Source organism: Hemiscyllium ocellatum, chromosome 28, assembly GCF_020745735.1.
Source record: "Hemiscyllium ocellatum isolate sHemOce1 chromosome 28, sHemOce1.pat.X.cur, whole genome shotgun sequence".
NCBI lineage: Eukaryota > Metazoa > Chordata > Chondrichthyes > Orectolobiformes > Hemiscylliidae > Hemiscyllium > Hemiscyllium ocellatum.
This window is the reverse complement of record NC_083428.1, coordinates 6,576,654-6,594,096: the sequence shown is the minus strand read 5'-3', so window position 1 is coordinate 6,594,096 and position 17,443 is coordinate 6,576,654. Positions and strand designations below refer to the sequence as shown.

The window sequence follows — 17,443 nt, the reverse complement described above, 5'->3', positions numbered from 1 at the left end:
CCTACCCTATATTATTCTACATATACTGCTGACTAATACACCTAAGCTACACATCCCTGAACACCATGGGCAATTTAGCATGTTCAATTCACCTAATCTGCACATCTTTGGACTGCGGGAGGAAACTGGAGTTCCTGTAGGAAACCCACACAGACACGAGGAGAACATGCAAACTCCTCCCAGACAATTGCCCGAGGATGGAATCGAACCCAGATCCTGGGAAATTGCCCATAGTGTTCAGGAATGTGTAGGTTAGGTGGATTGGTCATGCTAATTATCCATTGTGTAAGGTGCATTAGTCAGGGATAAATGTAGGGAAATAGGGTAGGGGAATGGGTCTGGGACGGTTATTCTTTGGAGGGTCAGTGTTATCTTGTTGGGCCAAATGACCAGTTTCCACACCGTAGGAATCTGATCTGATATCTGTCCCTCAGTCAACAGCATACATTTCATCCTGATCCTGCTGTACTTTATGGCAGCTTGCTGTGTATGAACCTATTGCAGCATTCCTTACGTTACATTTCAAAGGGTGCTCCACTGGCTGGAGAATATTCTGAATCATGAATGGTGCCACATTAATTAAAGCTTTTTTGCCCCTCTTTCAGACATTCCCCTATATCCTTAATGTATTAAAATGAAGAATAGTCATTTCACCTTCCACTCTTGCTCAATTTTTCCATAGACCTCAAACCCAACTTTCTTTCACCTTCAAACCCTTCCCCAACGCAGAACCTTTCGAAGCTTCGAATTCTCACGAGGTATGTCCAAAGTGCTGGGCTGCCAGAGATGTTCAGTTCTTGCATGAATTGAAATTAAATATCATGTCCATTTTCACAGATCTTCATCTCTTTACAAACCTACTGGTGACCTACAGGAGTGCTGCCTTCTCATTCAGGCTTCCTAATTCTAAAACCAGATGAATGGCATCATAAATATCCTCTTGTTGCACTTGTGTCTGTGTCACAGCTGAGCTAAGGCTCACAGAAGGAGCTATCTAGACTGCGCTGTTTATAATAAAGCATTAATTTTACATCCAGACCAATACATGCAACAAAAAATAACCTGACAACTTCAGACAGCACACCTCCCCACACACCCCCACCCCCAATCTTTAGCCTTTGTTTTCTCATGTTGACATGGCTGAGGTACTAACCTTGGTAGCCCCTGGGAAAGAGAAAATGTTCACTCTCTGTTTCAAGTGTTCAATTTATCCCCCTGGTATCAGTTGGGAAGGAGGTTAAGCTGAGATCTTTCAGCGGGATGTTACTTATACCCCCCTACACATTAACAGCACAGAAGTGGAACGAGTGGAGAGTGTCAAGCTCCTGGGAGTGGTTATCCACAACAAGCTTTCTTGGACTCTTCGTGTGGATGCACTGGCTCCAAAGGCTCAACAACATCTCTTCTTCCTCAGGCAGCTGAGGAAATTTGGCATGACAGCGAATACCCTTGCCAACGTTTATAGATGCACCATTGAGAGCATTCTGTCTGGATGTATCACTACCTGGAATGGCAACTGTACCATTCAAGATTGGAGGTGGTTACAGAGAGTGATAGACTCAGCCCGGACAATCACAAAGGCCAACCTCCCATCTATAGAATCCATCTACCAGGCCCGCTGTCAAGGAAAGGCCGCCAGCATTCTCAAAGATCCATCCCACCCTGGCAATGTTTTTCTACAACCTCTACCATCGGGGAGAAGGTACAGAAGCCTGAACATACACACCAGCCGGTTTCGTAACAGTTTCGACCTTACTGTTGTTAGAATACTGAATGGACTCACAAACTCTAAACATTCACCTGTACCTGTGTTTTTGTTTTTGCCGCTGTTTACCTGTTATTTACTTATCAATGCTATTTAACTCTGTGATCTGCCTGTATTGCTTGCTAGACAAAGCTTTTCACACGTAACAATGAATTAAACTCAAATTCAAATTCTTGTATAATTTAAAATGCCAAGAAAATTCAAGTTGGCTTAACATTGGGGGCTACTTGGTTCACTTTAGCTCATCCTTAGACAATGCACAGTCCATTGTTATGGGGGAGCTGGTCATGTGGTTATTCATAGACCTGGAGTAATGGTCTGGGGATCGGGGATTAAATCCTACCATGGTAACTGGTGGCATTTCAGCTCAATTAAAGAAAAGTTACCATAGTCCTACTAGACCATGCTCTCTCTTCAGAAAGACAGCAAGTGGTGGTTTACCTGAGGGTCATCATGTCTTAGGTGAGGGGAGAGGTTGAGAAGGAGTGTCCTGCATGGTAGCCTCAGCCAATACAGGATTTGAACCCACACTGTCAGCATTGCTAACCAGCTGTTCAGCTAATCACACCCCCCCCCCCCCCAACTTCATAAATGTGGTATGGTGATCACAAAGCTAGCATTGATCGTCATTAAAACCCAACCAGATCACTAATTTCTTGGGGAAGGAAATCAGCTGCCCTAACCTGGTTTGTCTGGTCCCTATAGCAGTGCGTTCGATAAGTAACTACCCTCTGAATTAGCAAATCAAAATGCCAGCCTTTCCAGTAATGCCCATTTCTCATTTCGTATGTCACTTCATTGCCTCCTGGAGTTTTGCCTCCATTTCTGAGATCCCCACTCCATAAAGGAAACATCCAAATCTGTCCTCACGTACTCCTGGCCATCTCATCCCTTGGCCCATCTGTCAATTGGAGGCAATAATAACTTAACCATTTTGGGTACTGAAGAGGTTAACATGAGGATAGTATTACAAACAAGGCTTGTTTCCCCTTGAGTACAGAAGGTTAAGGAACCTGCTGGAGTTGTTTAAGATAATAATAGGTTTTTAAATGATTTAAAAGGGATAAATGAGTCAGTTTCAGATTGGCAAGCTGTCATGTGTCCAGTGCCACAGGATTATAGCATGGGTTATTTTTCACCTAAATCTAGGACTTGTTCAAAGAGACAGAGTTTTTGCTAATGGCAGAAAGAGAGCAACATGTGAAGAGGATTTGGTTTATTTATTTTTTGTCACACGTATTTTGGTACAAAATACAGTGAAAAGTGTTGTATAGTGTTGCCACACTCCGATGCACTCTTAAAACACAAAAAGAAACCAAAATATAGAATATAAAGGCAGAAAAGTGAAACAAAGGAGTCTGTAAAAGGATATCACTCACATCTGGTCAAAATGACCACAGTGTAATGTGGGAAAATATGAATTTATTTACATTGGCAGGAAGACTAGAAATGTAAGTGGAGAGAAATTTCAGACTCTGAGATACAGAGATTTTGACGAGTCCTGATGCATGAATCGCAGCAAGTTAGTAAACTGGAACAGCAAGTGATTGGGAAGGCAAACGGAATTTCCATTCCAAGGGGATGGAATACGAATGCAGGGATGTCTTGCTCCAGTTAGACTTTGAGGCCATATGTGCAGGGTTACATGGGGAGTGTCACCCGGGGAGTTGCTCCTTCGGAAGGCTAGTGCAGACCTGATGGGCTGAAAAGCCTCCTTCTGCGCTGTGACAATTCCGTGTCATTGCTGTCTTTTGGAGAATGCAACTTTGGTCAGCGTTTCGGCAATTTCCGAATGGGAGGAATTTCTTCCTGATTCCTCAATAAGGATTTCTTTCCCTGATAGACCTGACGATGCTTCATTTCCTTGTCAGGTAAAATCAGGAGTTCACTTGCCCTGATGGGGTGAGGGTATAAGTGGTCGCTTTCACTGCAGTGTATGGTGAAAGCAGCAACTTTGAACTTGACGCTGTTGGATGTGGTGCTCCGTGAATATCCCATTGGCTTGCTCAGACTGGTGTAAACAATTCCATAGCTTTATTCACAATGGATCAGGGAATTAGCCTGAAGTGCTGACCAAGAACAGACCTGGTCACTGTTCTTGTTTGTGTAACCATCCCTTATACCCATTGGCTTTCCACATTCATCTACCCAGGAGAGTTCAAAAGTAGCCTTTGGCTTTAGGATGTTTTGGGATGTCCCTGTGCTGTGTTAAGGTGTTAAACTCAGCTTCAGCACTCCTGAATAAGTACACCATCGTCTCTTCAGCTACATAACCTAGCTTTGGCACAGAATAAACCTCCCTTTGCACATTCTCGATGAACTATTTCCACCTCCACCTACCACTGTAGCCTTTAGGGATGAAGCTGACTTTGTCAGATGAACTCATGGAATAATCCAACAATGACAGAGGTCGCTCCTCCCGTTGTGCCTGTGCTAACTCCTTAAAAGCATGAGCCAATTGGCCTCCTGTGCTCTTCCACCTCTAGCTCTGCAAACTCTTCCCTTGCAAGCATTTCACCAATTCTTTATAAGAAGTTACAACTCAATCTTATTCCATTCTTTCAGGAGTTTCATTCCAGAACACAAGGGATTGTCAGGTCTATTAACCAAAAAAGGTTCTTAATGTCCCTCCTAATTCTTTTGATACTTAAACCTATCTCCTATGATGACTGACCCATGTGGCACTGGAATACCATTTTTCCTAATTCCCTCAAGTTGAACTTGAACACTTGGCAAATCACCTCTCAGCTTCCTGTGTAGCAGTTGAACTGCAAGTTCAGAATTGCGAGCAACAATAATCTCTTGTAGTTTGTGAACTTGGCACTCCCATTGAGAGTGTGGTCTTCAAACCCATACACCTGCGTTGCATTTGCACCAAAGTTCCTGAGCTGTGTGAAGGTGTGCTTACACAAACGCACATGTGCGCAACACTCTTCACAAACACGTGCACCCACACATTCCTGATGAAGGGCTTATGCTCGAAATGTCAACTCTCCTGCCTCTTGGATGCTGCCTGACCTACTGTGCTTTTCCAACACCACACTCTCGACTCTGATTTCCTGTCCTAAATGCATAAAATCCATCTTTTAGATAAAGCTTACCAAAAGCTCGTTGTCTTGCTTGGTAACTGTGACAATTCGACTTTCTTCCAAGATATAATCTCGACTCGCTTGTTTGAGAGTGATGTCCACGATCTCAGGGAAGTCACAAAATGGCTGCCACTGGTAAACAAGGAGGGAAACCAAATAGAGATTGTCTTACTATCTAGCAGCAAAGTGTTTATAAAATTACAACCAGTGTCTTACCAACAAATAAATAATGACAGGCTGTTAATGAAGCTTTGGTCCATTCATCTGTGCATTACAATATTTTCAATATCATAACATAACCTTTAACCCATACAGTGATCAAGCAGAAAACAGTTCTGGGCCCCCTTATCTAAAGAAAGATATATCAGCATTAGTGGCAGTTCAGCGAATGTTCACTACGCTGATTCTGGGAAGGGAGGGACTATTTTGTGAGGAGGGGTTGGGCTTATACTTGTTGGAATAAAGAAGATTGAGAGGCAACTTTGTTAAAACATAAAGAATTCTTAACAGGGTAGATAAGGAAAGGTTATTTTCCCTTGGGGGAGAGCCTAGCACCGTCGGCTTAATCTGAGAGTCAGGGGTCACCCGGATAAGTTAGAGTTGAGGAGGAATTTCTTCCCTCAGAGGGCTGTGAATCTGTCAAATTCTTTACCACAGAGGGCAGCTGAGGCTGTTATTAAGTATACTCAAGGCTGAGGCTGACAGATTTTTAAAGAGGAAGGGAATTCAGGCTGATGGGGAAAAGGTAGAGAAGTGGAGTTGAAGATGATCACATCGGCAATGATCTCATTGAATGGCAGAGCAGACTCAAAGGGCCTACCTTTGCTCTAAAGATCTTAGGGAGGAGCCAGTTAGAATTCATATTGGATAATCGAGCAGCTGACCTACTATCCCACCATTTTGTTGTGACCTGATGTTCATGTACCTTATTGCTTTCATCTCACATTTCTGCTAATTACTACTACTGAGACAGGATGTGATGTAGTTACTCTGCTGCATCGAACTTAATGCACAGCAACACCATTTCAGAAGTCCACAGTCTCCCAGTTAATATTGTCTATATATAGAGAGTTTTATTCTCAAATGAACAGTCCAGATTACTAACATGGAACATATTTGAGAATCTCAGCAGGTCATATTGGACGTTGTTCTTCTCAAACACAGTTACTGCCAGACTTGCTGCATTTCTCCAGCAATCACTGAGTTTGTTTCAGATTTCCAGCATCCATAATATTTTGCTTATATAATGTAAATTTACTGTTTTGTCAGTTTAATTTGTGGGTGCTGGAACCTGCATTTATTGCCATACAGGACCTTGTTTTTTTGTATTCATTACTCCTTTGTCATTGAAGAAGGGCTATGGAGACTGCCAATCTATGCTGAATTCCTCACGGCAACACCCTGACCAATCACAGCCTATCTGATTGGTCCCAGGTTAATGAGTTAGTTAAGATTGACAATTAACAGTTCCCAGTTGAAACAAACACTGGACAAACGCCGGACAACCTCAATGCATCTGATAGCATCAGTGGAGAGAGAGAAACAGAGTTAACATTTTACATCTAATATGACTCTTCTTCATCTGGAACTTTCAACTTGAGGTGTTAACTCTGTTTTTCTCTCTCCATCTACACCATCAACCCTGCCTGAATGGCCCCAGCACTTTCCATGTTTCAGATTTCCAGCATCCACATTTGTTTTTGGTTTTATTTGAAATTTTCCAACTCCATGCCAACTTTGGCCCAATCAATCAAAATCTGGCCAGCAGCCACATTGTGGGTATTCCACAAAGTTCAATTCCTTTTGTTATTTACACGAGGTCAACCAAAATTAAACACCAACCTCATCTTGCTTTAAACCCCATTGAATTCCATGTTCTCCTGAGACACAGATGAACTTGTGCACTTGCTGCCTTTGTGGGTCCCACGTTGGGTCTTTAACATGGAAGGTCTCCTTGCTGGGCACAGTTTCCAAACTTTCCATATCCATGAGATACTTCAGCTTCAGGTACTTGAGGTCGGCCTCGCAGTGACTGATTTTGTCCAGGAATTTGTAGAACTTCCTGCGGATTCTCTTCCTTGTCAGGAAGTTGTGCTGCTGAATCTGTTGCCGGAGGGTGGCTGGGATGCAGGACTTGTAGCTTAAAATGGAATGAGAATGATTTGATTAGCACAGAGAGTGGTGGGTGCATGGAATGCACTGCCAGTGATGGTAATAGAGTCAGATACATTAGGGACATTTAAGCGATTCTTGGATAGGCACATATATGGTTGTAAAATGAGGGGTATGTAGGTTAGTTTGATCTTAGAGTAGGATAAAGGTTGGCACAGCATCAAGGACTGAAGGTCCTGCACTGTAGTGTACTGTACTGTTCCATGTTCAACGTTCTATAGGGAATAGGAATATAGAAATGAATACATCCTACACCAGTTGCATAGCAAGAGAGATGGTGAAAAAGTACATCAAGAGGAAAAGCTACTCTGGGAAATACTGAACAGCTTGTAATACGTCATGAATTGTAAGATATCTTGTGTACAAAGATACTACTTGGTTTAATTTGGTATAGTTCAGATTTTTAGTTTATTTCTGCTTTGTAAACTGCTTGTTGATTTGCAGAGTTGCACTACCGTGACCCATAGATCTTTGGACATAAGGAAAAAATAAATGTGGTGAGCCAAAGTTGGGTGTATTACTAAGCAGAGTACCAAAAGGTGAACGGACTCTAATAGCCAGCCTTGCCTCAGTGGGAGCACTTGCACATTGGAATCAGATGGTCATGGGATCACAGACCCATTTCAGGAAATTGAGCTGACATTTTAGTGCATTACCAAGAGAGTGCTGGTGCCATCTTTCAGATGACATGTTCAATATGGACCTCACTGTCATTGCAGAATAAGTTAATCTAGTTGTTGTTGAATAGCTGTTTGTGGGGCCAAAACTTGACTGCTGATTATAGCAGTAACCACACTTTCAATCTTTGGTCTAGGAACTTATGTGCACCCAATTTGGACAAATGCATGCTCAGGGTATCACTTCTTCATCATGGATGGTGACACTCTAGACACATGGCAAGATGCAGAGAGAGTATCAGACCGTTTGTGGTTGTGGGTGAGGGAAGGAAGGTAGTCAAAGAGGTTTTCAAAGGGTTTCCAAAGGAGAAAAGGTGAGTCATATGGAAATTACAATAAATACCTGTCCAATTAGACCATATTTTAGTCAGAAACAATCATCAGACTATACAGGGGTGACAAGGCACCCACCAATCAAGGCACACATTAGTGTACTTACCATTTCATTCATTCTGGTCACATTGTAAGATTGAACAGCTGTTGGAGAGGTTCCGAGTGATGGGGAGCACAGTGAAAAACTTTGGAATCTAACTGTGGGGGGAAGCCATGTTGGGAAATGGATGGCTATACTCTAGCTTCCTCAGCATCTCACCTGACATGGTCACAGATCTGCTGCAGATTCCATTTCTTCTCCTTTGAGATCCTCATAATGTCCAAAACTGCCATTCCCAGGCATTCCTCTTGCATCTGCAGGTCCAGCGGCACCTTAATGAGGCCACTGACAAAATCAGTGCGTGACTACACATGGGGGAGAGCAAACAGTGAGCAATGATAAGTAAGTGTGATACACACGTTTCCTCAAACAGCAAACCATGATAAGATGTTTTCAGTAGGGTCGAATTTCCTTTCCATTAACCCACATCGACCTCATCAACATTTTAATGGTATCAGATGAACTTGAGTTGATTTTCACCCAGCAAGCAAAATGGGAATGAGGAGACTTGCAACTTTTGATATAGGCACGAAATATCATGACACCCATGCAAATATTCAACTTGATCATCGCTGATTTACAGCTCAATTACATTTTCCCACTCTTCCATATTTCTTGATAAGTTTACCCAACAGAACTCTAGCTCTCTCAACCGTAAAGCTCCCAATAGCTGACTAGTATTCACAGCTTTTGGGGAATGGAATTCCAAACATCTACACTTCCAGCATGGATTTGACATGTTGAATGATGTCCACTACACCATAATAGTGTATGAGTAAGGCCTCATCGCTCTGCTCCTGCTTGGCCTGGGCTCCTATTTTAAGGTTAATTCCTTGCACTCAGAATTCTTCCTATTTCCACTTGCCATTCAATGGCGCCACCATCAGTGTCCTCTCAATGCCGTAAGACCAAACAGCTGCAGTGAGGGGCTGTGCAATGCAAGCGGCACACCGACATGGTTCATGCTGTTGGCTTTTGGTTTCGGAAACACTACCATGCATGGAACCTGAAGGTTCAAAGCCGACAAAGAAACACATTCCAGAAACATTGATGGCCATCATTGAACCTCCCACCATCAACGTCCTAGAGGTTATAATTGACTACATAATGAACTGGACTTACCATATAAACACTATGGCTACAGGACCAGGTCAGAGGCTGAGAATACAGCAGTGAGCAACTCATCTCCTGTGTCCCCAAAGCCTGCCCACCATCTACAAGACACTAGTCAGGAGTGTGATGGGATACTCCCCACTTGCCTGGATGGGTACAGCTCCAACAACTCTCAGGAAGCTTGATACCATCCAGGACACAGCAGTCTACTTGTTTAGCACCTTATTCACCACCTGCAGTGCTGCACAGTAGCAACAGTGTATACCATGCACAAAAAGCACTGCATTAACTCACCAAAGATCTCTTGACGTCACCTTCCAAAATCATGGTCACTAGAACAACAGAAGCAGCAGGTACATGGGAATACCACCGCCAATCCCAAGCTTCTCACCACCCTACTTAGAAACATACTGCAGTTGTTTCAGTGTTGCTGAGTCAAATCCCTGTAATTCCTTCCCTAACAATCTGTACCTACTCCCCAAGGACTGCAGAGGTTCAAGAAGCCAGATCGCCATTATATTTGCAAGGGCACTTGAGGATGGGCAATAAATACTGGCCCAACCAATGATGCTCACATCCCAGGAATGAATTTAAAAGAAGAGCAGTTCCTTCCTATCAAATAGCTCTAACATGTTTAAATACATTGATCAGGTCTCCTGGACATCTTCTGTACTCAAGGGAGTAGATGGTGCATGGTGATAATGTTGACCTGGACAGAGTAGATGTTGGGAAGATGTTTCCATTGGTAGGAGAGACTAGATCCTGAGGACACGGCCTCAGAGTAAAGGGAAGACCTTTTAGAACGAAGATAAGGAGAAACTCCTTCAGCCAGAGGGTGGTGAATCTATGGAATTCACTGCCACAGAAGGCTGGGGAGGCCAGGTCACTGAGTATATTTAAGATTGAGATAGATGGGTTCCTGAGTATCAAGGGGATCAAGGATTAAATGGAGAAAGTGGGAAATGGGATTAAGAAACTTAACAGCCATGATTGAATGGCAGTGTAGACTCGATGGGCTGAATGGTCTAATTTCTGCTCCTGTGTCTTATGGTCTTACGCTCACGGGACTAGTAATCCAGAAACCCTGGCTCATGCTCTGGGAGCATGGGATGAATCCTCCCACAGAAGATGGAGGCATTTGAATTCAGTGAGAAAATCTGGAGTTAAAAGCTAGCCTTATGGTGACGATGTAATGCTTTATTTGCTGTTGTAAAAACCCATCAGTAATGCTCTTTAGGGAAGAAATCTGCCATCCCTACTCATTCTGGACTACCAGTGACTGCATACCTTCTGCAATGTGGTTGATTCTTAATTGCCTCTGGGCAATGAGGGTCTGATGAAGAGGCATCAGAAACATTAGCTCGCTCTCTCTTCACAGGTTGAGAGTGTGGTGCTGGAAAAACACAGTAGGTCAGGCAGCATCTGAGGAGCAGGAAAATTGATGTTTCATGCTGGAGCCCTTCATCAGGTGCTCTTCACAGGTACTGCCTGATCTGTTATCATCTCCAGTATTTTGTATTTTCGATCAATAAATGCTGGCGCAGCCTGTGACACCCACAAGCTATGAACACACGAGAAAGAGATACGAGTTAGATGCATGCAACATGCCCCTGTAGATGGTAAATATTCAGCCTGGAGCCCGGTTACAAGTGGAGTTCTGCAGGGATCAGTTCTGGGGCTTCTGCTGTTTGTAATTTTTATTAATGACTTGGAAGAGGGAGTCGAAGGGTGGGTCAGTAAATTTGCAGACGATACGAAGATTGGTGGAGTTGTGGTAGTGAGGAGGGCTGTTGTCGGCTGCAAAGGGACTCAAACATGATGCAGAGCTGGGCTGAGGAGTGGCAGATGGAATTCAACCCTGTCAAGTGTGAGGTTTTGCATTTTGGAAAGACAAATAAGAATGCGGAATACAGGGTTAACGGTAGAGTTCTTAGTAAGGTGGAGGAGCAGTGGGTCTTGGGATCTATGTTCATAGCTCTTTGAAAGTTGCCACTCAGGTGGATAGAGCTTGTAAGAAGGCCTGTGGTGTATTAGCGTTCATTAGCAGAGGGATTGAATTCAAGAGTCGTGAAGTGATGTTGCAGCTGTACAGGACTTTGGTAAGGCCACATTTGGAGTACTGTGTGCAGTTCTGGTCACCTCACTTTAGGAAAGATGTGGAAGCTTTGGAGAGGGTGCAGAGGAGATTTACCAGGATGTAGCCTGGAATGGAGAATAGGTCGTACGAGGATAGGTTGAGAGTGCTAGGCCTTTTCTCATTGGAATGGCGAAGGATGAGGGGTGACTTGATAGAGGTTTATAAGATGATCAGGGGAATAGATAGAGTAGACAGTCAGAGACTTTTTCCCCCGGGTACAACAAAGTGTTACAAGGGGACATTAATTTAAGGTGAAGGGTGGAAGGTATAGGGGGGATGTCAGGGGTAGGTTCGTTATCCAGAGAGTGGTGGGGGCATGGAATGCGCTGCCTGTGGGAGTGGTAGAGTCAGCATCATTGGTGACCTTTAAGCGACAATTGGATAGGTACATGGATAGGTGCTTAAGCTGGGACAAATGTTTGGCACAACATCGTGGGCCGAAGGGCCTGTTCTGTGCTATATTGTTCTATATTCTATGTTCTATGTAAGTGTAGTCAGTCCTCTGAAACTCAAACCTGGCTGTTCACCTTCTCTACACTGCTGTCGACTGTGCAGACAGGAAGTGTCACTTCTTTGCTAACCCCACTCCACCCTTTGAAAGAAACCACTCAGGTGCACTTTGTGATCTTCAAATAACTAAAGCCGCAGAGAGGATGCGAACCTGCAAACTACAAACAGACAGTGGTGGAAAGGCTCAGCAGACTAAACTAAATACAAGGTGAGAAAAACGTAAAGTCAAAGTTTCAGTTCAGTTACCTCCCTGGATAAACGTTTGTGGTGTAGAAGGTTTTAATAGAGTAATCCAGAATGAAAAAGCAGGAAAACTAGTCCGACTTGTCTTGTACACCTCAGGGCAAAGTGAGGGCTGCAGATGCTGGAAATCAGAGTCGAGAGTGTGGTGCTGGAATAGCACAGCAGGTCAGGCAGCATCCGAGGAACAGGAAAATCGACGTTTCGGGCAAAAGACCTTTGTCAGGAACTCCTCAGGATGGGGCTCTGGTATGACCAGGTTCTCAAAATTTACTGGTTTTGTTTTAACAGGTTTTTTAGCTCTTGCTAGGGAAAGAGGGGAAGACAGCAAAGAACAAAAAAGATGCTGGGTGATGGGGGAAGGGGGTGGGGGAAGGTGAGAGAGAGGAAGAGGATGGTGGGCAGTACAGTGGTTCAGTGGTTAGTGCTGCTGCCTCACAGTGCCAGGGATCTGGGTTTGACGCCACCCTTGGGTGACTGTATGCAGTTTGCACATTCTCCCTGCATCTGGGTGGATTTGCTCTGTGTAGGTTAGGTGGATTGGCCAGGTTTGAAAAACAAATTTGCCCTGAAGTGTCCAGAGATGTGCAGGCTGAGTGGGGATGGATCTAGGTAGGGTGCTCTTCAGAATGTGGACTTGATGGGCCGAATGGGATTCTATGACTAAAGCACATGATATTGGAACAAGAAACGGAAGACAGGTCAACAGGACAGATTTCCAGCATCTGCAGTTCTTTTATTTTTTTTGGATAGTGCACTGCTAATAGATTACCGATACCTTGGGTCTGATTTTCACTGCTGAGCTGGGTAAATCGAGTTGGGAAATTTACTAACTTGGCACGCCTGACTCCACTAGGTCAGCCAGTCACGCTCAGTAAACCCTCCGGAGGTCAGGCACAAGTCATTATGACAAACCCCAGAAACAGAGCTCAGGAAGCTATCCCGTTGGGTGAGACAAAAGGAAACTGCAGATGCTGGAATCTAAGGTAGACAGACAGGAGGCTGGAAGAACACAGCAAGTATCAGGAGGTGGAAAAGTCGATCGAAAGTCCACTCTGGTTCACTGACTTCATTTGCTCTGTTTTATCGGCTGGTATAGTCATTAAGGAGAGAAAGAAAGTGGTTCTAAAATTAGTAACCAGAACCAATTTCTGGTTCCTGACCCACTTTGGACACACAAGGGGTGGCACAGTGGCTCAGTGGTTAGCACACCTGCCTCACAACAGCAGGGACATGGGTTCAATTCCACCCTCAGGCGACTCTGTGCATCGAGTTTGCATATTCACCCCGTGTCTGCGTGGGTTTCCTGCAGGTGCTCCAGTTTCCTTCCACATTCCCAAGGTGTGCATGTGAATTGGATTGGCTATGCTACGTTGCCCTGTAGTGTTCAGGGATGTGTAGGTTAGGTGAGTTAGCTGGAGGAAATGCGGGGTTAGGAGTTTGGCCTGGGCGTGACGCGTTTCAGAGTGTTGTGCAGATTTGATGGTCTGAATGGCTGCACTGTAGGGATTCTATGAAACCGCAAACGGACACGGAGCCTAATTCCAAATACTAATTAGTCAGTTTTCCCATTGTCAAAAAGTGTGGCGCTGGAAAAGCACAGCCGGTCAGGCAGCATCCGAGGAGTAGGAGAGTCAACGTTGTGTGAATACCATGAATTGGCCAATTGATGCTTGAGTCAATGTGCAAAATTGGGGATGGGGTCAGGTGCAAGAAAAACATATGCCACCCATTCTGATTCCACTAGCCTCTTCCAATGCCTCCATGGGAAAGCATAATGTCCTGTCCGATTTCTCTTCTGTAAGGGAAGACCTGAGCTATGCATAGTGTTGTCTATCCAAGATATGACTCAAGTTTACCCTGACCTCACTGCTTTTTAATTCAATCCCTCCTCAAATTAATTCCATGAATTTTCATGTTTTAATGACCTTATTAACCTGCATGACAATGCTCAGAAATCTTTGACTTTTTGGGTCCAACTGATAATCCCAGAATTCAGTAGAAATTCCCTAAAGTTGTAAAGATCCCTGTCGGCTTCATCTTCCTTAAGCAATAAAAGATTCCCATTTACCTGAGCAAAGAGGTAGTCGATGACCGAGTAATCCAACACAGTGTTAATGTGTTCCTTTGTAAGACCATAGCGATAGGATTTATTGCTGCCTTGTCCAAACCAATTCGGGAAGAAAAATCTACATAGAGAGAGGGAGAAAGGTGAACCCATCAGCATTACAATGCAGAAAGGAGTGCTGGGCCCCATAGGGTGCCCCTGAACAATGTGGGCTATGATGAGAAATGTGGCAGAAGTCCAGCAAGTCCACTCTCTCGATGATGGGAACAACTCACTGCACCTTCTAGCTAAGGCCCAGGCATCAGTGGGAGCTCTTCACTTGGCAGTGGTGGAGGAGGGGCATTATAATTGCTTGTTGATGACCTTATTAACTGTGTATCTTCAATATTAATTCAATACAGCACAGGAACAGGCCCATTGGCCCACCAGCCTTGCCTCATTAACACACAGCCTCCTGTTATATTACCTAGCACCAGCAAAATGGACAAAGATTCTTGATGTGGAAGTCAGAGCGGATACCCAGTGATTTTCGCTCATTGCTTGCTCCAAAGGACCTCCATGTTGGACGCGAAGCACTAACATCTCAGGGCATATGGTCCATGAGCATCAGCCACATGGAACCCATGTCCATGAACATTGGCACCTTACATGTGCCAGCCTCGCAGCCTATCGCTGATCCACTGGCAGGATGCTTCTGCACTTCAGTGCATTACCTTGGTCTAGTAACTATCGTTGGAATGTTACAGCAAGGACATTATGCAGTCAAGGAGATACACCCAACTCGCGGACTGGACTGGACTGGGGACTGGACTGCATCTCCAGACTGTTCGCTTGTCCTTTAGCTCTCACCCTCTCTGAGTCGACCTGGAATCTTGCCTTGTGTTCTGGCAAACTGCACCTCGTCCCAAGAAACCAGGCTCACAGTGCTGCTGCATTGCCATGTCTTTCGCACAGCCACAAAGGAAGGAAGCTTCTCCTGTTTGTTAAGTCAAGGGAAATAGCATTCCCTCAGGGGATATTGGCTTAGTCAGCCAAGGGCAGCCTCTTCTTCCTATCCAGGAGCTTGGGCACAGTCAGTCAGCCAGTCAGGGGCACCCACTCATCAGAATCCTCTTGTTAAAAAGAGTGAGGCAGTCCACTATTAGGTAGTCCACCACCATCACTGACTCTTCCTGCCCCATTGAGGGCTGTTCTCCTCCTGGAATGAGACAGAGGGAGGTGAAGGTGGATGGCACTCTTGGAGCAGGAGGGGAGTTGTACCACCTGCGTGAGTAGCCATCACTAACTGGTGCATTTTCAACAGCACCACTTCCACCAATTAGTCACTTGCCAACCAATCAGCACTCTTCTCAAACAGGATAAAATGCTGTTCCTCTTTACTGTGACATTCTTGTGACTATCCTGATGAGTGCAATATGGACATCTTCAGCAATACTCAAATTATGATGTTTACTTCCACCCTTTCCTTCGTTTATCTTTGCACATCCATGACAATAGTTACAAAACAAAAAATTGAAATGAACATGGTTATTGCTGGCTTCTAAGAAAACAACTCAACCAAGTCTAGAGATTGTTGAGGTGATGATTTCCCCTTTACTGCGAGATTTTACGTCTAGCATCGATTTAAGGGGATCTCCAGCTGTCCAGCAGCATTAATCTTATCAAGCAAAGAAAGCAAGTGATGACATTGACGAAAATCAGGGTATATTGTCGTTTCAATTTTACAATTTCGTGAAAAGCAAAATAGATATTTGGACCCTACATACAGGATGAAGGTAAAGGTAAAATACAATAAACACAATTTTAAGGATTATTAATTTAAAAACTATATAGAATTCTTGCCACGACAGAGAGACTTGACATTTAACAAATGCTACATTACTCTTGCTGGGGAAGTGATGGTATTTCGTCATGATTATGAGCTTAGTGCGTCCATGAAAGTTCAGTTACAAATCACAGGGCTTTACAATGAGTCACGAGCTCACGAGTGTAAAATTTCATCAGGTCAGTGATTTCTAATTGACTGTGATCCTCAGAGTGAACCACAACACCTTCTGCTGATGTTTAGAATGACTGACAGCAACTTCTGGATTTGAACATTTAATTGCATGTTCACGGACTCGTGAAGTTGTTGTCAGCTTCCAAGGACAAGTGAATGTGAACGCTGACAATTTCACTTCTTGATACCTGAAGATCCAGGTCAGTTCCAATTTTAAACAGGTATCAATCGGTGTCCTCACAAAACCAAGAAGTAAAAATGAAGAAAAACAAAGAACTATGGATGCTTGAGACCTGAAACAAGTACAGGAATTTCTGGAGAAGCTTAGCAGGTCTGCAACCAGGTTCTTATGAAGAGCCACTGGACCCGAAATGTTATCTCTGCTTTCTCTCCACAGATGCTGCCAGACGTGTTGGATTTCTCCAGCAATTTCTGTTTCCTTTTTGTTTCAGTAAAGTGCATCTCCTGAAGCGTTTAATGATCGGTGACTTGCTTGTGAAATGAATTCACATTTGTCAATTTGGCAACCACAGCATTCAAGTTCTGCATAGCAAGATCCCACAAACAGCGATTAACCATTTTAAATCGGAGATTAATAGACATTTGCTGAAAAGGATCCGAAAGGATATGGAGCTAAGGCAGGTCGGTGAGTGGAGTTAAGAGGCAGAACATTTCTCAATAAACAGGCTTAAAATGTGAAATAGCCCATGACATTTCTTTGAAGGTAGGTATTGTTTGAGAGATTCCTGTTTACCAGATGTTAATCCTTTCTTTGGGAACAATGCTTTGGAACTTTTTGCAATAATCAAAACCAGAGAGAACGAGAGAGAGAGAGAGAAAGACAGAGAGACAGAGAGATCCACATTTGGCCTCTCTTTTGAAGAGCAGTGCTTCTTGACTGTGCAATGCTCCCTGGATTATGGGGTCACATTTTGGCGATCCCCCCTGGATCTAGAAAGCGATCAATGCTGTCAACAGAGTCAAGATATTTATTCTGTTTTAATCTTTAACTGGGACACAGGAAGGAGTGTGTTATGACAGTGCTTATCTCTGTACATAGTGAACAGGGTAAGATTTCCTGTTTACGATCTTATACAAATAAATCTGCCCTCCATGCTTCCAGTTAAGAGTAACAACTCAACTGCGAGGCTATCATTGCTTCATTCTAATCTTTTACTTTTCGATTTGATGTTAATCAAAGGTGCAGGGTGTTAGCAGTGAGGTTATCCATCTCATTCTG

The 17,443-nt window shown here is 43.9% G+C and overlaps 1 protein-coding gene across 1 annotated transcript in view; it reads right to left on the bottom strand.

Annotated features, from left to right (window-relative positions):
• Window positions 1–17,443, bottom strand: part of LOC132829169 (tyrosine-protein kinase JAK2-like) — a 115,906-nt gene that overhangs the window by 49,898 nt on the left and 48,565 nt on the right. Inside the window, exons 4-7 of the mRNA XM_060846514.1 lie at window positions 14,208–14,325; window positions 8,296–8,441; window positions 6,697–6,994; window positions 4,867–4,986 (exon numbers count right to left, since the gene is read on the bottom strand). Of these exons, the coding sequence (XP_060702497.1) occupies window positions 4,867–4,986; window positions 6,697–6,994; window positions 8,296–8,441; window positions 14,208–14,325 (682 nt within the window). The remainder of the gene's footprint in view (window positions 1–4,866; window positions 4,987–6,696; window positions 6,995–8,295; window positions 8,442–14,207; window positions 14,326–17,443) is intronic.